Source organism: Nothobranchius furzeri, chromosome 9 (genome assembly GCF_043380555.1).
Source record: "Nothobranchius furzeri strain GRZ-AD chromosome 9, NfurGRZ-RIMD1, whole genome shotgun sequence".
In the NCBI taxonomy this organism is placed as follows: domain Eukaryota; kingdom Metazoa; phylum Chordata; class Actinopteri; order Cyprinodontiformes; family Nothobranchiidae; genus Nothobranchius; species Nothobranchius furzeri.
The window spans coordinates 41,119,379-41,147,144 of NC_091749.1; the positions used below are offsets into that span (position 1 = coordinate 41,119,379).

General features: G+C 42.4%; 2 protein-coding genes across 7 annotated transcripts; both read right to left on the bottom strand.

Annotated features, from left to right (window-relative positions):
• Positions 1 to 10,513, bottom strand: vegfd (vascular endothelial growth factor D). Of its 3 annotated transcripts, none has more exons than XR_008559377.2 (8): positions 10,380 to 10,513; positions 7,256 to 7,460; positions 7,013 to 7,133; positions 4,935 to 5,004; positions 4,724 to 4,851; positions 4,519 to 4,634; positions 4,235 to 4,387; positions 1 to 3,725 (listed from the first exon to the last, which is right to left on the bottom strand). XR_008559377.2 is itself a non-coding variant. In XM_015953484.3 (8 exons), the coding sequence occupies exons 1-8, from the start codon at positions 10,491 to 10,493 to the stop codon at positions 3,707 to 3,709; spliced, it is 939 nt and encodes a 312-aa protein (XP_015808970.1). In that variant the 5' UTR covers positions 10,494 to 10,513; the 3' UTR covers positions 1 to 3,706. The 3 variants fall into 3 exon arrangements, 2 of the variants coding, with proteins under 2 accessions (XP_015808970.1, XP_015808971.1); XM_015953484.3 differs by having other exon boundaries at positions 4,235 to 4,400; XM_015953485.3 differs by having other exon boundaries at positions 4,235 to 4,400; positions 7,256 to 7,457; positions 10,380 to 10,503.
• pir (pirin) lies at positions 10,507 to 27,728 on the bottom strand. Of its 4 annotated transcripts, none has more exons than XM_054732364.2 (11): positions 27,599 to 27,728; positions 26,973 to 27,092; positions 26,809 to 26,901; positions 22,739 to 22,819; positions 21,491 to 21,697; positions 19,015 to 19,099; positions 18,482 to 18,526; positions 15,548 to 15,630; positions 15,323 to 15,389; positions 15,092 to 15,229; positions 10,507 to 10,619 (listed from the first exon to the last, which is right to left on the bottom strand). In XM_054732364.2, the coding sequence occupies exons 1-10, from the start codon at positions 27,608 to 27,610 to the stop codon at positions 15,111 to 15,113; spliced, it is 912 nt and encodes a 303-aa protein (XP_054588339.2). In that variant the 5' UTR covers positions 27,611 to 27,728; the 3' UTR covers positions 10,507 to 10,619; positions 15,092 to 15,110. The 4 variants fall into 4 exon arrangements, with proteins under 4 accessions (XP_054588339.2, XP_054588340.2, XP_054588338.2 ...); XM_054732365.2 differs by lacking the exon at positions 10,507 to 10,619 and adding an exon at positions 11,455 to 12,235; XM_054732363.2 differs by lacking the exon at positions 10,507 to 10,619 and having other exon boundaries at positions 11,455 to 15,229.
• Positions 27,729 to 27,766: the final 38 nt, after the last annotated feature.

Genomic DNA, 27,766 nt, shown 5'->3' on the forward strand with positions numbered 1-27,766 from the left:
TTATGAAAATAACTTTTTATTAAAACTACACATTCAGTACACAAAGAACAAACACACAAGTCAGTATTTTTTGTACACTGATTAAAACCTACAGAAGACACATTAACGAAGATCATTTAACATGATCAGATGAGTTAAAGCAGGAATTCAGTTTTTTATGACAACCCCATCTAGAGGTTGAATAATGTATTGCACCTTTTGTCACATCCATATTTGCGGCAGAAAGCAACACCAACCATGCATCGGTCTAGGTACGTCCTCATGCTCTGTGAATGACATCTGAAAGTGAGTTGTGTCAGGTGTATGGCGTTTAAAGCGTGCCACAACCCGTGCACGCGCCTTGGGTCCACAGCGCGCGTGTGAACGGGACTCGCGAGCGCAAATATACATGGCAGCGCGCGTGTGAACGGGACTCGCGAGCGGAAATATACATGGCGAGAGGTCATTTGTGCACTGAGAGGGAGCAAACTGTGTCTGTGAGCGCACAAGGATGTGCACAAGTGACAAACCTGCGTGCGCGCGTTGTCAACGAGCACACGGCAGAGGAAAACGTGCCCGCTCGGCAGCCTCTCTGCGCGCTCGGTTTCTGACTCCTGCTCGCTCGGCTGTAAGGGCTTTTGGCACTCTGGAGGCGTGGCCTGTGGCAAATCTTCTCTGTCCTCTGATTGGTCAGTTTACCCCGCACTTTACCCTCTATCTATATAAAAAAGTCTGATATTCTGTAGTTGCTGGCATAGCTCAGCTGGGAGAGCGGGTGACTCTCGCCCCGGAGGATCCAGGTTTGAGTCCGGCCAAGGAAAATGCAGTAGATGTCATGTTAATTTCTCTTAATTTCAGGTATTTTACAGTTGTGACCGTTCAACTGTAATTAAACGTCCGAATGTTTGCTGGGCAGTGTTTTAAAAAGTGCACATAAGCTAGATGGTTTTAACCATATAAAATTACATTTTTTGTGATACTGGAAAAATACATACTGAAATAAAACTACTGGTTGAAAACTATGACTGTGATTGTACAATATATGACTCACTAATACACTGCAAACTCCCTTAGAGTGGGGCTTCCAGAGAGAGAGAGAGAGAGAGAGAGAGAGAAGTTCTTGCCTCATTAATGTATTGTTTATTTTTTTCAGTATTTAATTGACAAATTATCCTTTCAAATAATTAATTGATGAGTTACATAATTGTCCATTTAGAATTGTTGAATGGACTGAGTCAAGTTTGGTGCACTTTATATATTTCAAAACATGTTTTTTTTATTTTAATGATGCATATAAATAATTTAAATGTTAATTTAATGAAATATTTCTATTTTTTCATTACCTCACCCTTGTTTTGACAAAAACGGAACCTTGCTGGATAATATCATGGATAAACTATTTGTTCACAGTACATGGCTCAGTGAGGATCTGTGTAAAGGAGGAGATACTCAGAAATCTGTCTGCAGATTGTTACAACCCAGACTGGAAGTGGTGGGCTGTAATAAGAAAGGAGACCAAACAGAGGAGTGGGGGTTCAACAACTGATTTATTTAACAAAAGTAAGGATTTACTAAAGCAAGTTAGTGAACAGAAAATGGCCAGTGAGGACTCTCCACCACACAGGAGAGACCCAGTGAAAGCAGAAAAACAGTAGGCTTTGTAGGCAGCACCACACCCTGAGCCCAGGTGCCTCCAAGGCTGCTTAACGAGCTGCCTACAACAGAAGAAAAACACAATTAAACACAAATGAAAACCCAATGAGACGGTGGGGGCATCACAACACGTTCAGGACTACCCAAACACCAGTAATTCTTGACTGCACTGATCTGCTTTAGTAAATCCTTACTTTGGTTAAATAAATCAGTTGTTGAACCCCCACTCCTCTGTTTGGTCTCCTTTCTTATTACAGCCCACCACTTCCAGTCTGGGTTGTAACAATCTGGAGACAGATTTCTGAGCATCTCCTCCTTTGGAACACAGATCCTCACTGAGCCAAGTACTGTGAACAAATAGTTTCTCCGTGATATTATCCAGCAAGGTCTTGTTTTTGTCAAAACAAGGGTGAGGTAATGAAGAAATAGAAATATTTCAATAAATTAACATTAAAATTATTTATTTGCATAATAAAAAAAAACATGTTTTGAAATATATAAAGTGCACCAAACTTGACTCAGTCCATTCAACAATTCTAAATGGACAATTATGTAACTCATCAATTAATTATTTGAAAGGATAATTTGTCAATTAAATGCTGAAAAAAATAAACAATACATTAATGAGGCAAGAACTTTTTAAACTTGAACATACCTACACCCACAAGTCTATTTTTACCTGGTTAAAACCATCTAGCTTATGTGCACTTTTTAAAACACTGCCCAGCAAACATTCGGACATTTAATGACAGTTGAACGGTCACAACTGTAAAATAATATCACAGGAATTAGGAAAGAATAATATGACATCAACTCTATGTTACTTGGCCAGACTCAAACCTGGATCCTCCAGAGTGAGAGTCGCCCGCTCTCCCAGCTGAGCTATGCCAGCAACTGCTGAATATCAGATTTTTTTATATAGATAGCTAGAGAGTAAAGTGCGGGGTAAACTAACCAATCAGAGGATAGGGAAGATCTGCCACAGGCCACGCCTCCAGAGTGCCAAAACTCCTCACAGCCGAGCGAGCGGAATTAGAAACCGAGCGCGCAGAGGCTACCGAGCGCGCAGAGAGGCTGCCGCGCGCGCACGTTTTCCTCTGCCGTGTGCTCGTTGGCAACGCGCGCACGCAGGTTTGTCACTTGTGCACATCCTTGTGCGCTCACAGACACAGTTTGCTCCCTCTCAGTGCACAAATGACCTCTCGCCATGTATATTTTCGCTCGCAAGTCCCGTTCACACGCGCGCTGTGGACCCAATGCGCGTGCACGGGTTGTGGCACGCTTTAAACGCGATACAGGTGACACATGAGCCGACCAGAAGGGGAGGAGACTTTCTCCTACCAGACAGAAAACTGCATGAAACGTACTTCACTGCAATTAGTCGACATTTTAGTGAAAGGGTTCCTGCCCACCGCTTATGTTTCGAGTCTTTTTTTTTTTTGACGTGCTACATTTCCAAAACATGTCAGATCGGACCAGACAGGAAGTCAAACACAATAGCAGTATAAAACGTCCAAAAACTTTCTAAATAAAAAGTCACGTAGACTTCCAGTTTCCCAACTATTAGGAAATTTATGTCATTACCTGTGATACCGCCATAGCTGAGGTAAACAAAACAGAAAATAAACTACAGACCTTCTTCGATACACGCTCCTTGCTTGTTATCGTGTGGACTTCCGAAGTCACGTGTGGTATTGTAATTCTCCCGTGATTTTGCGACCTCGTGGGACCAGCTATGTGGAATGTTTTGGCTTCCATTTTGTGTCTGAATGGCTGTGAGTTGGAAGGGAGCTTGCGGGGAAAATGCCTCTATGACATTACACGCCACTTTTGCATCTTTTGGAAAGTCTGGGTTAGGCTCCTTATTGCCTACATTATTTCACAGCACAAGGTAAGCCTATTACTTTTAAGGAATAAAAAAAAAACATAAATCCTGAAAAGGAAAAACTCCAGACTGAAGTTTTATTACAGTGATCTCCATAAATAGTACTGAAAATAAATTATAGGAAATTATTTTCTCTGTTGCTGTTTTAAGATGAGCAACTTGTCAATAAATTTAATCCCTGGTGAACTTCTACTTGGGTGGTCTGCATCTGTTGAAAAAAGAGGGAGATTTTTTCATGAATGATGAAATCTACATTGACGTAAACACATTAGAGTACAGATCATCACCTCATCACAAATTTGTCAACCTTCTTTTTGAATTAACTCAGGAAGAAACAATGCGTTTGTGTTTTCTTTTGACCTACAGAGAAGCAGGTTTGCTCCTAATGTGATGGACGCTGAAACCCTTAACCCTAACCTAACAGCAGCTCTAAACCCTAGCCCAAAGCCAACAGCAACATTTATCACAAACTTTCCTAAAAAGCGTAAGCTTCTTCAAAAATTAACCAAAACATACGTTACAGCTTGCCACTCCAAGTGAACACATCTTACCGTTTGCATGAAAGGTGTCAGGTGTTAAGAATTAATTTAATGAGCTTTTATGTTTTCAGAGGCAATTAACTCTCATTTATAATGTTCCAGTATAGAGCCTTGGCCTTGATCTAACGACAGATTACATAATCAGAAGAACAAGAGACGATTAGTTCAGTTGACTCACCTGCGTAAGGCTTTATCAAAACGCTGATGCCTGTGGGCACAGATGGAAGAGTTGTGCTGACACCGGTGGACCGGTCTGGGCTGGAGAAGAGGCTCGGGTTTGGGGAGGCAGTCACACCGCTCCACATCTATCTCACAGTCTGGCATCCAGGAACTGAGTGGAAGCACTGTGTGAGACATGGCTTTTAAATGAAAATACTAAAGCAGAGGTTTTTGACTAGAAGCATACTCAATTAACTTAAGAGTTTATTGCGTCGTGATTTGGATATATTTCCATGCACTCACCTGGTCCAGTGGAGGGGTAGGGTATGCATCTCTCAGAGGAACAATCCCAAATCCAGCCAGTGGCACACAGTCTCCTGGAGTCCTCAAACTCTGACAGCTGGCCCATCAGAGAACAGCTATATCAACAAAAAAAAAACGTAAACAGAAATTTTTATTTAAATCTTTTTGAGAAACAGTACTATTAGTAATGATGATTTGGACTCACCCGCTGCTCCGCTGTGGCTGAGCATTACGGCGGATGATTGCAGGCTCCATGCACCTGCACTCAGTGTGGTTGGCTACTTTTATTAACACAGGTTCTGGTACAAACTTGAAGGGAATCACACTTAGGAGCTAAAATGTACAATCACACAGACAGAAAGTTGAGCTTGATTGACGCTGCTGATTAAACCCTCAAAAAAATGGAAGACGCTCACAGTTTTGTTGACATATGCAACAGAAGTGTTCCTGCAGGTTACACCCTCTTGATTGCAGCAGCCGCTGCACCTGCCAGCAGAGCAGGAAGACAAACTCATGTCAGAATAAAGCAATGAGCAAAGACTAGACTGAGACTGTTGAATTTAATTTGGCCTTTGTAAACCTGATGAAGGACCAAAGTTTTATTTTGTATAGGCTTTGCCCTTTAAGGCTGGTTGTGTCAAATATTTCTCAATTAACCAATCACTAAAGAGCTTTTAATATACGCCCTCATACTGGGCAGCCCCAATCCAGTACAAGAGGGGTATAAACCCACCATTGCTCTCCCATTCTCTCTTCACACAACCTTTTTGCTAAGTGTGAATGTTTGCATTGTTAGGTTGCTAACACGTGGCCTGTAAATGGCTTGTATTTGATGTAGTGCCTTCTAGAGGTGCTTTACAACACAGTCAGTCATTCACACACACATTCATACCCTGGTGGTGATGAACTACATTGTAGCCACAGCTGCCCAAGGTATACTGACAGAGGCAAGTCTGCCGTACTCAGGCTTCACCGGTCCCTCCGACCACCAGCAGGCAAGGTGAGTTAAGTGTCTTGCCCAAGGACACAACGACAGCGACAGACTGAGCGGGGCTCGAACTTGCAACCTTCCGATACAGAGCAAGCACGTAACATGTGCCACAGTCGCCCCAAAGGCAATCCACGTGTTATAATTTGGAACAGATTACCGTCCGGACTTTCTCTACGTTACAGTGACCTGCAAGCTTTCGTGCATTGGCACTCAGTCCACCTCATTGATATGCGTTTGCAGTGTTTCACAAATCACTATGATGCATCTGTCTCCTGTTTTTTGCTTCTCTTCCAACATACGGGGTGATTGCACCGGCCAGAGTGGCTTTCTCTGATGTGAGAACTTTTTTCTTCAGTCACCCATCAACCTGATGGCTGTGGAAGCCGTTCGGGTCCCTAGAGGCAGGGGTCCAGCGGATATACGTACGTGTGCTGTCCCTCCGTTCACCTGAGACCAGCTCAGACTCTGCTTCCAGCTTCTCACGCTCTCCTCTTGAGGTGACCCAACCAGTCTCGCCTCCCCACTGTCTTTACCCCACAGCCAGATCATCTGGCAGGAAGGTAAGGGCCACCAACACCCAATATGGCCATGACGCCTACTGCCTAGGTTCAAAATATAGGCAACAGCTGACCTAGTTTCTCTTCCAGCACTCTATTGCCGGGTGAAGGAGGCCTCTGAGCGTTGTTTTTATCACCCATTCCCCCCAGATAGCACATGTAGGTGCGCCCCATTTGGAACATATATGGACAAGCCATATGGTTCCCACCAGGGTTTGTCCACAGTTTCCACAGTGGCCCCACAGGGGTTTGCCCACAAAGAATCTAAACTCTCTAAAAACCCATGCAGGGCCCATTAAAATCTATGTGGGCAAAGAGCTTTCTGGGCAAACTCCTGTGGGGCCACCATGAAATTAAAGAAAATCATGGACAAACCCTGGTGGGACCCATACGCCTTGCCCATAAATGTTCCATATGTAGTGGGCTCCTTCCGAACCTGATGGGGTTTTGGTGCTGGTGCTGCAGGTCAGCAATAACCTGCCCCGACCCTGTGATTGACGGCACTTTTTACAACAGCCTCTTGCTTCGTGTTCTGTCTTGCCCCTCCCCATTCTGTAGGATGGTGGAGAAGTAACTAACATCGTCGGAACAGTGTTCCACCCTTGAGCTAGAACTGCGGGACCTCTTGTCTAGGAGGTCATATCCGGAGTCCCCTGGATGAGGAGAGTTCGGATTGTATTATTGTCATTTCTAGTTCTGAAATAAACAAGAGAAATGTGACCTGTTCTCGACCTGTGTCTATTCAACTGTTCCATCATGATGAAACACTTCTGCATGCTCGAAGAAACAGGTTTTGGATTACGTGCACTAGGAGGTCTGGTTCACCTTCATAAACCTGAAGAATGCCCAGTAGGCACATATTAAAGCTCTCAGTGACTGGGTAATCAGGATATCTGGGGTTACAATACAGATGATCATTCTGAATGCGTGTTTAATCCAAACAAACCTGTGGACAGACACACAGGGAGGCTTGAAAAAGATGGTGGGGTCAGTGCCCAGCTCCTTGGCTACATCAACACAGGTCTCCCTGGGCATACACTGAGTACGCTGCCACTCTTCATCTATGGCTGAACACACACACACATGCACGCACACACAAATGCACACAAACATACAGACACACACGAACATTAAACCCTGCAATTTATGAAGTTGCACATAATGTACTACATCATATCTTTCATCCAACCTTTAAGTATCTCCAGGTTGTATGATTCTGCAGCGTAGCGAGTGGAGCGGTGTGACCCCACTGAAGTAGGAAAGGAGAACGTTTCTGGCTGTTGCATCCTCAGACGACACTTCCATAACTTCCAGTCTGGAAAGTCTGTGAGTCTCAGCAACTCATCCAAGTTCGACGCTGACCGCACCTCTTTTTCCCACTGCCTCATCACCTGCTGAGATTTAAAAGCAAAAACACAGATCAGAAGGTTTCATGGTGACATCATATTTGGATCATATGGATCGCTACTGGAAGACAAGATGAACGGTTCTCTACAAGGACTTGGCTCTCAGTGTTCATGTTGAAAACCCATTCAAACAATTTGATTTGTTTGTGAGCGTCACATCACTAAGATGCTCTGAAAGAAGCAGTTCTACAGTGGCACAATTAGACCTAAACCAGACAACTTGCATCACTGTTTGTGTGACATAATAGCAGCATTATTCAATTCAGTGATGGCTCTTGTATATAAGTTGTTCAACAGTCTGGTGGTGTGACTTTTAAAGTGGTGGTAGAATGCAGCTTATTTACAATTGGAAACGGTGCCATGATCCTCTCTAAATGTCTTAGGAAACTTTGTTGGGGCTCACAATGACCCAGGAGCCCTGAAGAATGTAAGTAAGTAAAAACAGTAAGTAAAAGTTTATTTATATAGCGCCTTTCACAGATATAAATCACAAAGCGCTGAATGGCCAAAGTCAAACCCATGATCTAGCCCCAATTAAAAAAAAAACCCTGCTGAACAAGGATGTTTGTGCCGGCAATGTTAGCAGAGTCTTGCTGGCTGAGATGCACTGAAGTGCCGCGTAAGAAAGAATGTATTGTCAAGAAAAGTCAAGGACCCCCCCCCCACGCCCCCCCCCCATCTCCTAAATGCATGCACATATTCAAAGTGATTAATTACAAACAATAAACAGATAAACAGACTTTTAACTCTTCTGCATAGTTTTGTTATTATTTGATGCGTCATTGGGATTTTATTAATGTAAATTTAATAATATATTCTTATAATCTCATCCTCAACACAGACAAAACTGTGGGGACCCCTTGCAATCTTGTGAGGACCCTCTTAGGGGGTCACTGTGCCCAGATTGGGAACCAGTGCTCTAGGATTTTGTTTTCTGAAGGCAGCAAGTCATTCAGGGAAGGTGTGTGTTTGTTATTTCCTCTGCATGGCCTTCCTGTCAGCTGCAGGCTGCTGCTGAAGCACACCAGACAGGACACTCACCATGGAGCAGTGATAAAACAACAAGAACAGATGTTCTGGCAGGTTGATCTTCCATAGAGCTTTTAGGAAATGTAGCCGTTGTTGTGTCTTCTTTATCAGACAGTTGGTGTTGTGAGTCCAAGTGACCACAGATGATGTGTTTTGAATGAATGAATGAATGAAATTTTATTTAAGTGTCATGCACAACGTGTGCCCAGCTCCAGGGGCTTATAAGACACTATTAGCAAAACAATATAACAATAGATGGCCATACATTTACATAACAACAATTTATGCGACAGGATAAAGTGCAGATTGTCTACATACCCACGCTCTTTCTATAAAATGTAGCTAGGCCATAAATCCTTTATTAAAAAGCCAACTTAACATGTGACCTTCTGAAAACCAGAACTAATCTGGATTTTTATGCTGGATCTTTTCAAACATGGACCTTCTCAAATGATTGTATAACGGACAGTAAAACAAAAAATGAAATTCATCTTCAACAACATCTAGATTGCATAAAACACACAGACGTTGCACCTCCTATAACCCTTTATATCTCCCCACTTCAGTGGCAAGAGGCAAACATCCTGCTCGCAGTTGAGCACACTGTCGTCGTCGTCGTCTTCCTCCGCTTATCCGGGTCCGGGTCGCGGGGGCAGCATCCCAATTAGGGAGCTCCAGGCCGTCCTCTCCCCGGCCTTGTCCACCAGCTCCTCCGGCAGGACCCCAAGGCGTTCCCGGACCAGATTGGAGATGTAACCTCTCCAACGTGTCCTGGGTCGACCCGGGGGCCTTCTGCCGGCAGGACATGCCCGAAACACCTCCCCGGGGAGGCGTCCAGGAGGCATCCTGACCAGATGCCCAAACCACCTCAACTGGCTCCTTTCGATTCGAGCACACTGTCTTCTTTTTAAATTACCTTCAACATAGGGCTCTGTCACAAAATTGTCCTTTAACTGAATGTAACTTCTTAGTCTTGGCTTTTTAAGCACATCAACTTTAAATATCATTTTGTGCAAAATTCTTTAGCATTTGGGAAAATGCACCTCTTGATATTAACTAAACATTAAATGCTTTAAATGGAAAGAAAACGAGAAAATGAGCAGTCCAGAAAATTTCCAATAAAATATTCCAACTTTGTGAGTTCCACTGCTGGGAAATTGCAAAAGTCTGGCTGTGAAGAGTTAGTTCATGTACATGCCAAAGGTTGTGCAAAGGAAGTAAAGCAGCCCAGGGTTGTGTGTAACCAGATCTATAGCCTTCACCACCTGAATAAATAGGATTTTAAGTAATCCTCAAACTCCTTCAGTGGCATAAATAATGGATGTAATCAAGTAAGATTATTATGAAGATATGGGCTTCTCCTTCATCTCTATTTGTTTCGACTTAAAGCTGATATATAAGGATGTGAAATACCTCCACAAAACCACGTCATTCCATAGCGGACAGACAGAGTTCCCATGGTGACGTAAAGCAAAACCAAATGGAGGCAGGTTGGCTCAGAGGACTCCTTATAAAATAAATGTCAAATGATTTCTTCTGTTCATGTGAATATCTAATATTTTCTTTCTGTGGTGTGGAGCTAAGGATCTGCTTAAATAACACAGGAAACAAAAAAGGGACGGAGACAGTTTATGTCAAGTTGATGAGAAACGGAGACCTAAAGTGTTAGAGGTATGAAGTAAATCCCTTTAGGCAAGACTGTCACATGACCACATTTACTGTCAGTCTGGACAAAGCACGTCTGCTTCAGGGACACGAACTGGTCAAGTGTGAAGTTTATGAGATAATGAGTCCAAGACAAAGTTGAGATTTTAACAGTTGTCTGCACAAATTAGTAAAAGGATTGATCTCCTTTTGAAGAATATGGACAAAACTTACCCTACTTCCTCTCTCCCTGTGCATGCTGTAACCCTTAGTCATCCAGCTGAGCTCCAGAACAAAGATGACCAAGAAAAAGAATCTCCACAGAGTCTGTTTCATCTTCTCCATCATCTTCAGACCCCTGGCTTGTTTTCTCTGGTCTGTGCAGAGAAAGCTTTGAAAGTTGACTGCCTCTGACTTGGCTCCTCAGATCAGCTGGGTCCCTCAGACCACACACTCTGCCCCCTCAGAACAGGTCTGTGCAAAAGAAATTCTCTTGATCTTCCAGCTGCACACTGAAGTCTCTGTGTGTGTGTGTGTGTGTGTGTGTGTGTGTGTGTGTGTGTGTGTGTGTGTGTGTGTGTGTGTGTGTGTGTGTGTGTGTGTGTGTGTGTGTGTATGTGTGTGTGTGAGAGTGAGTGAGTCAGACGTAACTCGTCACAGAAACCCAAACACCAAATGGGGAGGGGGGCTTTAAAACAAGACTGTCCTAACGCTTTGATGCAGAAACCTGGTGTCCACTTGGAGCCAACTAAAAGAGATCTACAAAGCAAAGACCTTAACTATATTTTTAAGTTAAAGTCCCATTAGTCATCATCACACACTGGTGGAATTACATGTCCACTTTTGACCCATAGTTGTGGAGAACTATAAGCTCCGGCTGCAGCTGTGCTCAGGAACTATTTGGTGGTTTAACCCCCCCCCCCCCCCCCATCCATCCATCCCCTTAAAGCTGAGCATCAAGCAGGGAGGCATTGGGTCCCATTTATTAGGTTGGAATGAGCGGGGCGGACACTCCACCACTAGGCCACTGAGAAGGTGGCTTAGGAGCTTCTAGATAAATAAATTTGTTTTTAGACTTCTACAAGCATTTGTCTCATTTGATGAAAAAATGTTGTCCTCCTTGGACTTGGTTTCTCCAACTACAGCTGGCCCAAAGGCACTATTTAAACTTCACTCATGCTTTTGTTTTAGGATCCTGTCTCCCAGACACCATACCCACCTGAATTTATTTCAGATGTGATAGAAGGTTAAATGTAATGTACATCAGGATGAAATCCTGTTTTAGAGTTCACACAATAAAAAAATAATGCAATGTTCATAAACATTTATTTGCATGGGTTAGACAAACACAACTTACGGGATGAGAAGAAACAAGAAACTTAGTTTTGTTAGAATAAAACGCGTAAAGTGTTATTCGTGAGAGACGGCTCAGATTAAACATAGCTGCTGTTTCTTTGGTCATTTCAACAATAAACTGAAAGATAAAAGAACACAGGTGTATTTTCAGTTAGTTCAAAAATAGTCATTGATGTGACCAATAATCACGTAAAGTCACTTAGTAAATCTGCCAAGACAGACTTATAGCAGCTTTTACCCATTCAGAATAAAAACCTCCTCCATTCAGAATAAAAACCTCCAGTAATGGTGGTTCAAGCCACACAGAGCTGGCTAATCTGTAGATTTCAGATTATAAACTGCTGGTTTAGAGCAGAGATTATTACACAAGGCAACCGTTGTGTTTGATCTACAACAAAGTCATACACTTCAAGAGACTGCACCTTTTTTATGTGCAGCATAATGAATAGATTTGTTTGTAAGACTGCCATCTGGTGGCAATAAACTAAATGATAGGAGGTTAATGGATTTTGGGATACTTCAGCCATCTAGAAATGTGTTTGGTCTGCCCGTCCTGTCAGATGTAAGCCCTAAGACCATCTACAGCAGGTAGGCTTCCATGGTGATATTCAAGAAACTCTTGAAGACCCAGCTCTTCAGAGGGCACCTTCACCCTCCCAGCTCCCGTCCCCCACTCTACTGCACACTCCATGTTCACTTCGCCTCTATGATTGATCATACTGCCTCACTACCACCTAGGATTAACGGAATAGTGTTTGTCGTTAGCCTCAAGGGTACCTTGCTGGCTTGATTATCACCTGTAAGTCACTTTGGACAAAAGAGTCAATTACATAAACATATACATAGAAACTCACTTTAAAATTGTTAAATAATTCCTTTAAGAGAATGTATAGAGTTTAAATAAATCACGAAAAAGCAACCCCACGGCCCCCCTGATCTGAATTCGAGTGGTGTTTTGTTATTGGACTTCTGTGCCAGTCATGGATTGTCCATAATGAACACCATTTTCAAACATAAAGGTGTGCATATGTGCTCTTGGCACCAGAATACCTTAGGCCGCAGCTCGATGATCGATTTTGTTGTTGGTTCATCTGACCTGTGGCCGCATGTCTTGGACACTCGGGTGAAGAGAGGGGCGTAGCTGTCAGATGGTGGGGGAGGATGCCGGTCAGACCAGGCAGACCCAAACGTATCGCGAGGGTCTGCTGGGAACATCTGGCAGAGTCTCCTATCAGAAGGCTTCAATTCCCACCTCCGACAGAACTTCCAAAATGTTCCGGGGAGGCGGGGGACATTGAGTCTGAATGGACCCTGTTCCGTGCCTCCATTGTTGAGGTGGCCGACCGGAGCTGTGGTCGCAGGATCGTCGGTGCCTGTCGTGGTGGCAACCCCTGAAACCACTGGTGGACTCCCGAGGTTAGGGATGCTGTCAAGCTGAAGAAAGAGTCATATCAGGTCTTTTTGGCCTGTGGGACTCCAGAGACAGCTGATGGGTACCGGCAGTCCAAGCGGAACGCGCCTCGGGTGGTCGCCAAGGCAAAAACCCGGGCATGGGAGGAGTTTGGTGAGACCATGGAGCAAGACTTCCGTACGGCTTTGAGGAGATTCTGGTCCACCATCTGGCGCCTCAGGGGGGGGGGGGGGGGGGGGGGAAAGCAGTGCGCTACCAACACTATCTATAGTGGGGACGGTGTGCTGCTGACCTCTACTCAGGACATTGTGGATCAGTGGGCAGAATACTTTGAAGACCTCCTCAAACCCACTAACACATCTTCTAGTGAGGAAGCAGAGTCTGGGGACTTTGGGTTGGCCTCTTAAATCTCTGGTGCTGAGGTCACTGAGGTGGTTAAAAAGCTCCTCTGTGGCAAGGCTCCGGGGGTGGATGAGATCCGCCCGGAGTTCCTTAAGGCTCTGGATGCTGTGGGGCTGTGTTGGCTGACGCGGCTCTAAAATATCACTTGAACATCGGGGCGGTCCCACTGGACTGGCAGACCGGGGTGGTGGTCCCCTCATTTAAAAAGGGGGACCGCAGGGTGTGTTCCAACTACAGGGGGACCACACTCCTGTGCCTTCCTGGTAAGGTCTATTCAGGGGTTCTGGAGAAGAGGGTCCGTCGGATTGTTGAACCTCAAATTCAGGAGGAGCAATGTGGTTTTCGTCCTGGCCGTGGACCACTGGACCAGCTCTATACCCTTAGGGGGATCCTGGAGGGTGCGTGGGAATTTGCCCAACCAGTCTACATGTGTTTTGTGGATTTGGAGAAGGCGTTTGACCGTGTCCCTCGGGGGCCCTGTGGGGGGTACTCCAGGAGTATGGTACCAGGCCCTCTGATACGGGCTGTTAGGTCCCTATATGACCGGTATCAGAGCTTGGTCCGCATTGCCGGCAGTAAGTCGGGCTTGTGAGAGTTGGACTCCGCCAAGGCTGCCCTTTGTCACCGATCCTGTTCATAACCTTCATGGACAGGATTTTTAGGCGCAGCCAAGGTGTGGAGGGCATTCGTTTTGGGTGGCCTGAGGATCAGGTCTCTGCTTTTTGCAGATGATGTGGTCCTGTTGGCTTCATCAGAACGTGATCTTCAGCTTTCGCTGGAGCGGTTCGCAGCAGAGTGTGAAGCAGCTGGGATGAGAATCAGCTCCTCTAAATCTGAGACCATGGTCTTGATTCGGAAAAGGGTAGAATGCCTTCTCCGGGTCAGGGATGAGGTCCTGCCCCAAGTGGAGGAGTTTAAGTATCTCGGGGTCTTTTTCATGAGTGAGGGAAAACTGGAGCATGAGATCGATAGGTGGATTGGTGCTGCATCTGCAGTGATGCGGGCGTTGTACCGGTCTGTCGTAGTGAAGAGAGAGCTGAGTCAGAAGGCGAAGCTCTCGATTTACCGGTCGATCTACGTTCCTACCCTCACCTATGGTCATGAGCTTTGGGTAGTGGCCGAAAGAACGAGATCGCGGATACAAGCAGCCAAAATGAATTTTCTTTGAAGAGTGGCTGGGCTCTCCCTTAGAGATAGGGTGAGAAGCTCGGTCATTCGGGAGGGGCTCGGAGTAGACCCGCTGCTCCTCCACATCGAGAGGAGCTAGTTGAGGTGGCTCGGGCATCTGGTCAGGATGCCTCCTGGACACCTCCCTGGTGAGGTTTTCCGGGCACGTCCAACCGGGAGGAGACCTAAAGGTAGACCCAGGACACGTGGAGGGACTATGTCTCTCACCTGGCCAGGGAACACCTTGGGATTTCCCCGGAGGAGCTGGCCCAAGTGGCTGGGGAGAGGGAATTCTGGGCCTCTCGCCTTAGGCTACTGCCCCCGCGACCCGACTCTGGATAAGCGGATGAAAATGGATGGATGGATGGATGGATGGATGGATGGAAAGCAACCCCAAAGATTACAAATGATTAATTATTCTAAACAAACAAGAAATTGCTTAAATAAACGGATATTGATATGATATAAATCAAAGTCTTAAACCTAATTTTGCTTCTGAAAATCTTAACTTTGATTAATCTGTAAACCTAACTCAAGCCTGGACTCTTATCCTGATCCCTACCACAGCAACCACAAATAAATCCATAAATATGCTGGCATAATAACCGACCATTTCACTCTAGAGGTCTTCAGACAGAATCTCGGATTTTGGACCTCCAGTTTTTGGCTCTTTCAAACCCGTTTCTGCCCATCTGGTAGTCGTTGATCGCCTGACAGATCTCCTCCTCAGTGGTCATAACAAATGGACCTGCAGCGTGAACGCGGTACATGTTAAATATTTGATCCGCTGCTCTGTCCAGTTACTCATTTTTAGCACTAAAAGAAAAACTAAAGTAGATACCATGTTGTACCACCGGCTCGTTGATGGGTTCTCCAGCAATCAGCACAAAATGGGAAACCTCGGAGCCCTGGAGGTGAAGATCGTGTTAGTGTCTGTACTTTCACTGAAACAAACATGTTTTTCCAAAACTTCCTAAACAATGGTTTTGTGACAGTGAGAGGTGGATGCCCCTAATAAAGTTACAGTCCAAAGCATCTATATATAACAATTAAAGTAGTTTAATACCTTGTTTTCAAACCTGACACAGTCACCATCACCAAACACCACCGTGTGATGAGGCTCCACTGGTTTCTCATCCTGATCTGGCCCTTTAAACCAAAGCAGATGACTTTACATTTATTACTTTTATATAAAATTAGTTGATATTAAAATGAAGAACACATAATGAGTTTACAGGATTCATTTAGTCAAACATTGGCACTTTAGCATCACTCAGGTAAAGTGAATTATGTTTTTGCTGGGTTTTGTTTTCAGACTCGGTCCTTTAGCTTGCAACATTTCTATCAGAAAACTGAAAATGTTTCACAATCCTGTCAAAAAACCAGAAGCTTAGTTCTATCAAATCACCACTAACATGCTTGAAAGTGGGTTCTGTAAAGGTTATGAGCAATTAGTTTCACCTGTTTTTGATACTTAATTAGAACAACTTTAGTTTGGGGAAACAGAGATGACTAGGGATGTTCCGATCAGGATTTTTTGCTCCCGATCTGATTCAGAGTCCTTAGAGTTTAAGAATCTGCCGATACTGAATCCCGATCAGATACTTTAGAAAAAATGAAGAAAAAAAGAAAACACACTAGAGTTGTCCTTTAAGCTTTTTTTTAATCATTATTGTATTTCTCTCTGTATTTGTCATTTCTTTAGTCTTATTTGCCATAAAAAATCACTTGTTTAATAAGAAATATGTTAATTTTAAGAGTATATGGAAAAGTAAACTGTCACTTTCCATTTACGTTAATAATAAATGTGTTAATATTAAGAATAAATGTAAAACTAGCATTGTTGTCGCTCATATCGTTAAGTCAGTGTGCAGATGTTCAGAGCGACAGGAATGGCATGGCACATGACGGTCAGTAGCAGGCTCACGTCTTTCTACAAAACACCTGTAGTACTGCTGCGTCTTTAACTCATTCACTGCCAGCAGTTTACTGATCGCTAACGGCCTTCGCTGCCAGTGTTTCTCACTGTTTTTATTGTTTTTTTAAGAGTCACAGAACGTTGCGCGCTAGGATGATGTCGACGCCAAAACAACCAAAACAAAGAGGAGACTCACCTCTTACATCAGGAAGAATCCGCATGTTTCGAGCGTTATCCGTTCTTTCATAATCCGTTGTCGAATTGTGATCGGCAGACGCTTTTCCGGTTCGCCCCTCACTTCTTTTAAAGGAACGGCCCAAAACGATCTCCTAACACATGGATGTTCTGCTTCCTGATCACGTGACGTGTGACGTATGCGGATGAAGATCGGCTTCAGGGCTGAGATGTTTGTTCTCTCAGCGCGTGGGCTCGTTCCGATGCTCAAACAGTAAAAAAAATGCAAATGACGACTTTAGTTGTCATTGGCAGTGAACGGTTGGATCTAAAATGACGACTTTAGTCGTCAATGACAGTGAATGAGTTAAAGGTAAGAAGAGATAGCAGATCATACCGTGACTCAAGGAGACCGCAGAACCCAATGTTTGCAACCACAGACAGTTGTTCAGTGGTCCAATAGGATCTTAGCATTTTTGCTTTTCGTAAACAATTTCTTTTTTCTCATAATATATTTTATCACTGTCGCCTGGCTTATCCAAATGGTTGCAGCAAAATGAGCAGGTTCAGATGTTTTTAAGGTAGCGCATCAGATTTGTAGCGCTGAACGCAGCTCTACCTTTTCCACCAATGAAATGCCCACTTTTCCCACATTAAATGTGTCTATTACACTTGCTTTGCTTTCCGTTGTAAAATACATCTAAAATACAGAATTTTTTTCTCTCTGAAAGGGACAAGTACGCCCTGTGTTAGCTAACAGCTACATGTTATAGAGTGTGAATTTCCGTGCTACCTTAAATTGTAGTTCTTTAAAGTGTTGATGTCAGTTAAATTCCATGGAAAATATTTTGAATGTTTGGTTTGAATGCAAGTGTTGCTAAACTAGAAACGCTACAGATAGATAGCTCTAATAAAAATGTTGTTAATATACCCAAATAATTTAATGTAAAAAAAAAGCTAAATATAGACGTCATATAAAATGCTTCGACTTTTTGGAGTTCTACTTAGATGGCATTGATCCACATTGTAAATGGCCTTGTTGTAACTAGCTGTTAGCTCATCAATCCAATGTGTCTCCAAACTGAGGTCTATCTGCAGCCATCTTAGCAGGTATATTAAATGTTTTTTTTTATTATTTATCTAATTATTTATGTTTCTCTGAATATTAATAAGTCACTGGGGGAAATTAAACAATTAAATAATTTTTGTAATAGAAAATAGGCTTTCATGCTTGAACCTAAACTCAAAGAAAAACAGACTGTTGGACACTTTCATCAAAGCCAGCTGGTAGGCCTACACGTGGAGTTTGAGACTTCAAATTCAAATAATTGTTTCATAGTCTCAGCATCTACCTTTTTATTTTCTCGTGTCTTTAAAGCACCTGGCAAAGATTAAACCCAGTTCAAATGATTCTGGGATGCAACAATGGATCACAAAAGGTTTTATGAAAGAAAATTACAAAGGGAAATTCCTGAAAACAACAAGTTCCAATAAACTTCATGTCTGGAAGGGTTTGTTCTCATGCATGGGGAATTCCCTGATTGTGCAAAGTCTTTGCAACAAGCAGCAGGAGGTTTTTCACAAGATCAAGCAGTCCTGTTGATACAACCATTACTTAATGAGAGGAAAGGGACTGGTTTGAAGCTGGAAAATAATAAAACACATTTTATTTTGAGTAGATTTTGGTTTGATCTGATGTCTGAGCTTGTTGAGTTTTCAAACCAAACAATGGTGTTTTAGCTGAATGTGGCTGTGATTTGTTACGGCAGCAGGGTGAGACAGGAGGGAAGCCACAGAGCAAATGACTGAACATAATAAAGAAGACATGCCTTCCTTTTTAGAGCTGTGTGTTGAAAACATTTGTACAGAACTGATCATTTCTTGAGTCAAAAAAGAGACAAAACTCACCAACATGAATGGTCCCTGAGATGGTGTAGATGAAGGCCGTCCATCCTATAAAAGAAAGAAGTGTTATTTCTAAATGATGACAAGAGTTTTTATTTGATTAGTTCGGCAACTGAAAGCGTCACATAAAATTAAGATCAGCACATAAATTTCAATATCAGACAAAAATAACCTTTGTAAACAGAAAATGCAAAACGCAGTAATTTATTTAACCAATCAAATCGTTTCATTGTCCCCATGGGGGTTAGTTGGGTTTTTGTGCTACAATGATGAGACGTGTAAACTAAAACGCTTGAGCATCTGCTTCAATAATCAATAGAGGCTGTGATACAAAAGGGTCTCCTCGTGGCAGGGACGCCTGGAAACACACGCAGGATTACAAACAGCACTGACAGGAGATAAAGGGATGAAGGCTGTTGGTTCCAAATCAGTCATGAGATGTTTCTGCACGAGCATGTTCACCGACAACACTGGCCTTTCATCATTAATCATTCTATGCTGGAGAAACAACGGTGTATTTAAAAAGACTGTCCTACCTAGTGGGACTGGCTGCACGTGCACGGCCCCCGTTTGCATTTTGAAGTCCAGGTACAAGGTTGGTGTTCGTGTGTAGACCTTAGACTGTTCATGGGAATAGAAAGGGTGATGAAAACCTTTTACTCCCAAAGAAACACACAAACCCTAACCTGTCAAGTCCATTTGAGTATACTTCACAGACTGCTCTAATGGTTGCTATGTGGTTTTAGAATATTTATGTGATAGTACACAAACACACACTGATATTTATTCTCTCATGAACACAAAACTATAATAAGTATTTATTAAAACTAAACATATCTGAGAACCGAGTCCAACCATAAGACTTGTGATACAAATAAAAGATTAAACTTTACAATCCAAAGAGCCAATTTCCTAGCCTGGCTAAGCCAGACTTTGCAAAGCAAGAATTTGGTCTAGTTCACTAGGCTACCAATTTCCTCCTCAGACTACCAAAATAAAACTGTTGCAAGACATTTGGTAAAAGATTATTAATGAGAAATATTTACGGAAGAAGATCGGGGTCACTGAAAAAAAAATTTCTTATTCTATTCCCAGGAAATAGTCAGTACTCCCAATTTAAAATCAACATTCTAAAATCGGAAATCTTTTTTTTATTCTGCCATAAATATAAAAAGAAATAAAACAATTAATTTTTTTCCTATGGGATGTTGGTATTTGCTGACATACCACGGGTTCTTTTAGTGATCACTCTGTGATTAGATGTTATATTGTCTATATTCAAAAACATTGTTTAGATTTTTTGGAAGCAACGCCTCTTGTTTGTGAAAGCACTCCTGTTACCAGTAGAGCTAAAATATGTTGTTTCACAAATATTATTCTGACGTTAAAGATGGGTTCACTTGCTCACATTAGCAGTGGTCTCCAGTAGGAATGAATGCCTTGTAACCCCAGATTCACACTGGAAGTATCAGCGGCGCGGAACGGCAGTGGAACGCCACTGCTTCAAATAGAATCCATCATAGTCTGTGGAGTGTTTCGAACCAGCTGTGACGCGGCTATTTTTAGGAACGGGTTCTAGTTTTGTTGCGACCCGCTTCTGGGACACGTCAATTTTTTAGCACAGGGCTAGACAGGAAATCAATCATGGTTTAAATGTAAAATCCCCAGTAGGTTTCACAATAAAAGTACTGCAGCAATGCAATTTCATATATAAATGTAGCGTTTGTGTGACCCAACGGCTAATTTACTCCCAGTACTGCTCCAGAAGCGCATCGGTATGTTTTTCATGGCTTTAATCCTGGCAGTGGTGAGGAACATCATCATATTTGACATTAAATAGTGACATCAAAGTTGATTTCCTTCCTTTTGTTTTAATGACGAATTGCATAAAGAAACTGTGACCTTTGAAGTTGAGGGATCTTGTGATCACGCGAGTCCAGCGAAGAAGCTGTGCCATGTCCAAGACTCTCCCGGTGTGGAACGGACCACTTTGAAGTTGGCGAGTAAACCATTCCGCTGCTGTTTTGTGCTTCTGATGCTTCTATTGTGAAACCGGGGTAAGTCTTACTCTGGGAAAAAAAGCTCCGGTGCACCAGTTTCAGGAACCAGAAGTGAGCCACATCACAGCTGAGCTTCAGACAACAGGATTTGGAGTCTTATTTCCTGATATTTGGACATCTCACCTCTTATTGGCCAACAGCAACACGACTCCACCACTAACGCTGTTTGGTCTGAAACGTTGATGTTTTATCTCCACAAATAATACAAGTCTGGGGGTGTTCTGCTGTGTGGTAGAATTGCTAATGCTAACGTTAGCTTCTCTGCTGTTTCCTGGATGGTAAACCAGCAACAGCCTTCCCCATCATGAGCCAAGATGGATGAGTCCATGACCGTTAAGTGACAGTGTGACGTAGATGTGTCAGGCTTTTCTGAACCGAGAGATTTTCTGTCTATTTTCTAACAGAAGCTGAAGCAAGAGATATGTGTAGAAGACTATTTTCACATTCAGCCTGGATGTTAAACTCAGAAAACAATAAGTAAAAATGGTTTCTTATGAACCTGCTCTTTAAATAAAAATGTACGTGCTACAATAATTTTATTATATTTTTATGTAATAAATCTGAATCTAAAGATCTGAGTTGAATTGTAACAAACAGTGGTGAGGGTGGGATTGAACAATGTATTCAGAAGAAATCATAACATTCATACTTTGGCCACAATCAGATCCCACTTCCTGACTGACATCACATCAGCTTCCCTTGTTCCACATGTAAGAAAACACTGATGAAATGCTAACGAGTCATCTGTCACATGACTTAGCTCCTCATCTCAGGCTAATGTTCCTTCATCACTCAGACACTTTTTTCGCCTCACTGTAATCACACAGTGTGGTTTACAGGCACTTCCTTTTAGTGGCGCACACACACGCACGCACGCATGCACGCACGCACACACACACACACACACACACACACACACACACACACACACACTAAAAACAAAAACACACACCTTGGCTCCTAAAGCTTCTCCAGAAATCACAGCGACTGTAATTCCTCCCTGGCTGGGTTTGGGGATCTCTGAGCCCTTAAGCTCCTGGTACGCTGGTTCCACCATCTTTTCTTGTTTCCGCAGGTTCACCCACAGCTGCAGGCCCACCACTGGCTCCTCTGACACGGGCATCTCAGCATGAACCACCCCCCGTCCTGCTGTCATCCACTGGTGGACAAGAGGACACATTTCTCAAAGACCCAAAAGCACAGTCAGATTTGTTGATGGGGTTAAAATATTATTGTTCTCACTATGTGATGGATCTGTTAATTTATCTTCCACATTGAGAAGCAAAATGCTAGATTATTATTATTATTATTATTATTATTATTATTATTGTATGAATTGTATCTGTAATCACTGACAGCATGAATTTGGGGACAATTCCAATTTATCACCAGAAATTTACACGGACTCCCCAACTTCAATCATTTTTTATTATAGCAGATGTAAAAATGTCAGCAAAAGTAAATAATTATTCTAAAAATCAGCTGCATTTTGTTCGCTCATTACTGGTATTAAAGTTGTTTTTTTTGTGTGTGTCCTTTAAATTGATTCTCTTAGAAAATGAACCAAAGCAAATTTTTGAAGACTGTTTCCTCCCACGCCTCCCCATAAGAAGCCCTGCTGTCATTTGACATCATTTTTCTAAAGAACTGGCAAGCGTCTGAGCATCTGCAGCTCCCGCCATGTGAAGTTACACACTGTGGGTTGGAGTCACATCATTTGAACTGACTGAACCTCTGCTGCACACTGAAACTGAGACAGCGTCCATGTGTGTGTGTGTGTGTGTGTGTGCGTGCGTGCGTGAGTGCGTGTGTGTGTGTGTGTGTGTGTGTGTGTGTGTGTGTGTGTGTGTGTGTGTGTGTGTGTGTGTGTGTGTGTGTGTGTGTGTGTGTGTGTGTGTGTGTGTGTGTGTGTGTGTGAATGCAAGTTTACAGCCATAAAAATGCAGAAAACTGCCCAAAGGTTATTTTATGGGTCTACATCTTTATAATGCATGCCTAATGAGACTGTGCTGATTTTTGTGCTTTTGAAAAAAAAAAGATAGTTTGGTTCCAACATCAGAGAAACTTAAAGCAACTTTGCTGACATGCACCAGTTTCAGTGTCACTTGTTGGCTGATACTAATTAGAATGAAATATGCCAGTTTTATGTAATTGTTGCAGTAACACTCCTGATGTATGAAAGTTTTTCTTAATGCCATACCTGCAGATCTCCAGGCTTCAGACAACCTGAATGACCACAGAAGTCTTCATGAGCTGTGATTCCCCCCAAAACATATGTGACCTAACACACACACACACACACACACACGCGCGCACACACACACACACACACACACACACACACACACACACACACACACACACACACACACACACACACACACACACACACACACACACACACACACACACACACACACACACACACACACACACACACACACACACACACACACACACACACACACATTTTCATATTTCAAACCAATCCAAGGTCTTGAGATACATTTTCTAAATAAAAATGGCAATACTTTCTAAAATAAATAACATTATAAGCTTCAGCGAGCTCCAGTTTTCAATATTTCAGACCAATGGTTGGCGAATAAAAGTGTTTTATTCACACTTATAAACACATTAGCATTTAATTCACTATTGCAAATATCAGACAGGACAGAAAGCCAAATGCTGCATTTTAGGTCAGGGGTTCAAAGATAAACGTTTGAGTAAGGGAAGAAAGCTGACGCCCCTGCAGTGAACCACATGTGATCTATCTCCACAGCTGTGTGATTTCAAAAGCCATGTGAGAGTCAGCAAACACGCTCTGTGAACGGCATGCTGGGATCGTGAAGCCCAGCCTCGTCCTTCCACACCAGGAGGCTAAAGCAGCATCGATATCAAACACACTTGGAGGAAAGTTTTCAGCTCAGTTATTAGATGATTTAATCATTATTAGTTTGACAAATCTTTAAATACAACATATGAAGTCACATTTGCATAAACCCAAGCATATTTTTACAGTTCATATTATTGGTCAAGTAGACTGAAAAACAGGCTTTTTATGTGAAGTGCACTATGATTCACAGAGTGGGACTCTATTTCCCATAATGCTTTGCTGTATTTAATTACACAGGTGTTTGACATCAACTGTCCTTTTTAACGAAGGACTCTATGAACATATACAACTCCTGATGAAGGTCTTTGGAACAAAAGCTTGAAAAATAAAACTCACAACTGCAGATTGAAGTGTGCGGATTCTGCTCTTTTTGTTACAATTAATATTATTAAAATTAAAAAGAAGTAAGATCCACACACACGTTTTGACTTCAAAAAGCAGTGAAGGCTGGTTAAAAAAGGGCATGGTTTCTCACAAAACACACAAACAGGGCAGTTCCTTCATTTCAAAACAGGGGATTTTATTATTGTTAAACTGCTTTCAAGGCTTCATCAGATGTACACTTCACTGTTCCACCACAACAAAACCTCTGCTCTTATAAAATAACTAGTTCATTGTAGGCATGCAGCTATTGAAAACTTTAGCATTTGAATATTCTATCAAATCCTCCATCAATTAATGGAATATTCTATTCGACGATGTTTCACGTGAAACATCTGTGGTCTGCTGCTAGAAATATAAAAATAAAACAATCCCCCATTATAAGAAATTAAAAAAGGCTCAATAATACGTATACAATTGTTGTCTACTTCCTGTTTTTCCCAGCTGATATTTACATTTGAAAAATATTTTATGGAACAAAATTGGACTCATATTTCATTAACATTTTAGGTTTTTAGTAAAATCACTCATCTAGTCAAAATAACCTATTTAAATATACACACGATGAATAAAATTAATTATTTCAAAAACATGTTCAGTAGTAAGCTACTGGAAATGCTACTAACACTTAATTTCTACTAGTAACAATGTAATGGTGGCATATATACAAGGCCGGATTAACCATATGGGCAACTGGGCAATTGCCCAGGGCCCACAAACTCTAAAGGGCCCAGGGCAGCAAAGGCACGAGCAAATTACTGTATCTGTAATCTCCCGCTTTATATTAAACTAGTGTGACCGTACGTCCTGTTTTCCCCGGACATGTCCGCTTTTCACTCTGTCCTGGATGTCCGGGTTCTTGTATTGATGAAAATGTCCAGCTTTTCATCCAGGAGCAGGGATGGGGGAGCTGTATATCCTACACATCCAGGGGAGCCGGAAAAAAGTTTTCTACCTATATTACTATATGATCATTCATGGACTCTTTTCAGCAGAGAGCGGCAGAGCGATGATCGGTGCACAGCGCTCCAGGCTGCTGCGTCCAGCGCACGGTCCATTCTCAAAGTGGCGCAACCAAAAAACTATAATTAACACACGATCGTTCATGTCCGCACATGTTCTCTACTTTCTGTCTTATTTGTGCCTGAAGCGCTCTCCGGAGCTCATCACCTGTGCTGCGGTGATTTCACCTAATGCATAGAAACGCGCACTCCGCTCTGCGGTCAGGAGATCCCTTTGATCTGCTCAAAAGTAACTGATGAGGTGAAAAAGTAAGAATCCAAGTAGCAGATTTTCTGGAGAGTTTAGAGGAGATGCAGGAAGAAGAGAGACAGACAGGACAGGAAAACATAGTTAAATAAAAACTAGAAAACAAAACAAAGTGTTGAAAAGTAAAGTGTAGGTAGATTTATCTCCACTACACGTTTTTACCTGCAAAACAATAAGTTACACACATGTAATATTTATACATCTGATACAATTCAGATCACCTTCAACACTCAGTCACACACCCAGGGCCGTTTCAAGACATTTTGAGGGCCAAGGCAAAATGACCACCACCACCACCATAGCTGGGCTCCCCAGAAGCCTCTGTGTAATCCATACCTTCTCCAGGGGTATTAGTTATACAGTGTTTATAAAAACCCCTCAGACATTACTGACATGTTCTAATATTATCAGATGAAAAACTAAATTATCAGACTTGCTGTCTCATCTGCTTCTTTCTAAACTTGCAAAAAGTAACAAAACCATTTGAAAGCCACTATTTGTGGATTCTCTGAAAGTTTCCATGGAGTGTGTGACAACTTATTTTTTCATTGATCCTATCATCTAATCTCACAGCTGAAACAAGCACCCTTAATAATCTGTGCACAGGAAGCTTACCGATGCTGTAGTAAAACAAAAGTTATAATTTATTATTAATAAAACCCTGTTGCAGCACTAAAGCAGAAAAATGAGATTTTGCAGTAAATATGCTAAGTATTTATTGTTTTAGAGCCCTTTTATTGGCGGAATCTGATATTAATTTAGTTCTTACAAAAATTGGGTCCCAGCGTTGTGTGGCGTTGCCATGGTGTGACGTCATCGGCACAGATCCCCTGTCCTCTTTTTTGGAAATGGAAATATGATCACCCTATATTAAACAAACTGTCCACCCGGGCTTTTGCGCTGCACAGAGACGCTTCGCGGCCTATGACTTTGAACGTCAGTTGAGAGTCAGTCTCTTGTAGACTGACCAATGAAGAGAGGGCCTCAAGTTAAGACCCTCTCCTCATTGGTCAGTCCACACGAGGTGGGTCAAAGGTTACCCTGAGCGGGTTACGTGAAGTCAGGCATTCAAGTATTGAGTATATTTACTGCATATTACAGTAAAATATTCTGTATGTGACCATATTATGGTGATCCTTGGGTCGTGATGATGGGGCCCTTGAATATTGTTGCCCAGGGTACAACGAAGTCTTAATCTGGCCCTGCATATATATATATATATATATATATATATATATAATATTGATATTTATGTGTGTGTGTGTGTGTGTGTGTGTGTGTGTGTGTGTGGGTGTGTGTGTGTGTGTGTGTACGGGTTAGCAACATAATCCACAAATAAACGGGATGGTGGGGAAATTATTCTTTCAAAGTTTAGTCATTCACAACCATCACGATTTTTCTAAACCCCACTGATCGTGAGTGAGCTACTCTTGATCCCAAACTTTGGACCATTTCTGCCTTTTACAATGGTTTGTGTCTTTGCTTGTTACTCCATTTTCCTCCACAGCACCTAGGTTACCACATTGTGCGCCAGTAAACTGTGTTCAGACTGTGGGGCGCACATTTAACGAATCTTGAAATCAGTAAAAAAATGAATCGAGTCATTTGACAAGTTGTTTCAGCCCTAGTTCAGTATTTGGGGGCCGAAGGAACCTTGCCTTTTGTCGTCCTCTTGTGTTAAAATAAGGAATTACACCTGTCAGATGGGCTGTCACGTTCCTTCTTACCGTTTCAAATCCTCTGTGAGGATGGTCAGGAAAACCTGCAGGTTTGCTCACTTTAAACTCATCCAGCATGAGAAAAGGATCCAGGTTCTTCAGCTGGAAGCATAAATAAATAAATATGTGAACTCTGAGGACTGGATTGAATAGTTTGCTGTTGAGGATCTTACTTCTCTCCTCCCAATGCTCCTGCGGACCCGAGCACCGACTCCTTCTGATTGCTCCACACTGAGAACAGTCTTTACCACCTTCCTCACATTCATGTTTTCTGGGCAGAGCTTCAGCAGACACTGCAAAACACCAACTTGCCCCATAAACAATATGATTTCCGTTTTATATAAAATTAGATGATCAAACATATATTTGCTTTTGTGTCGTAAAACTACAGGAAGAAGTTAAAGTAAATCCATTATAAACATAAAGACACAATAAGGGTTATTTCTGGTTTTATAATACTGCTAATCTGGAGATCAGATCAGATCAACTGGTCGCGGCTTGCTGTAGTTCTTGCTGACGATTTAGTTTAAACTAATTTTACTAGAATCAGTAAATCAATATTTTCATAGATGATCTCATCGTCGCAGTTTGATCTTCTGCGACACTTCCGCCTGTTACATAACAACATTCCCTTCTATGCTAAATGGAGCCACTTAAAGTACCCACGGCTGCCACAAACATCACATATATAAGCATTTTAAAATAAATACGCCATATTATAGCTTTAGTATTTATTGCAGACCTTGGTTTTGACCATAAAGTGAGCAAAATTCACTGCTTCTACGTGAAATGCACTCACCTGCCTGAGCATAAAACCTTTCAACACGTTTATGTTCGTCTTTCACCTCAGAAAATGTAATTTAACCTGATCCATTGCCCCAACTCCCAAGATAAAATTACAAGGCGGAAGTCCAGCAGAGAGGGCGTGGCTTTGCGCATGACGGAGAATGGCAGGGAGGAGGAGGAC

Coding starts and splice junctions, on each gene's coding strand:
- pir (XM_054732364.2), bottom strand. Junction 26,902..26,972: donor GGAGCATTGGGAGGAGAGAA/GTAAGATCCTCA, acceptor TTATGCTTCCAG/CTGAAGAACCTGGATCCTTT. Junction 15,631..18,481: donor CTCAGGGACCATTCATGTTG/GTGAGTTTTGTC, acceptor TTTGGTTTAAAG/GGCCAGATCAGGATGAGAAA.
- vegfd (XM_015953484.3), bottom strand. CDS start 10,493: ATGATGGAGAAGATGAAACAGACTCTGTGGAGATTCTTTTTCTTGGTC. Junction 7,461..10,379: donor ACAGGGAGAGAGGAAGTAGG/GTAAGTTTTGTC, acceptor TTTAAATCTCAG/CAGGTGATGAGGCAGTGGGA. Junction 7,134..7,255: donor CAACCTGGAGATACTTAAAG/GTTGGATGAAAG, acceptor GTGTGTGTTCAG/CCATAGATGAAGAGTGGCAG.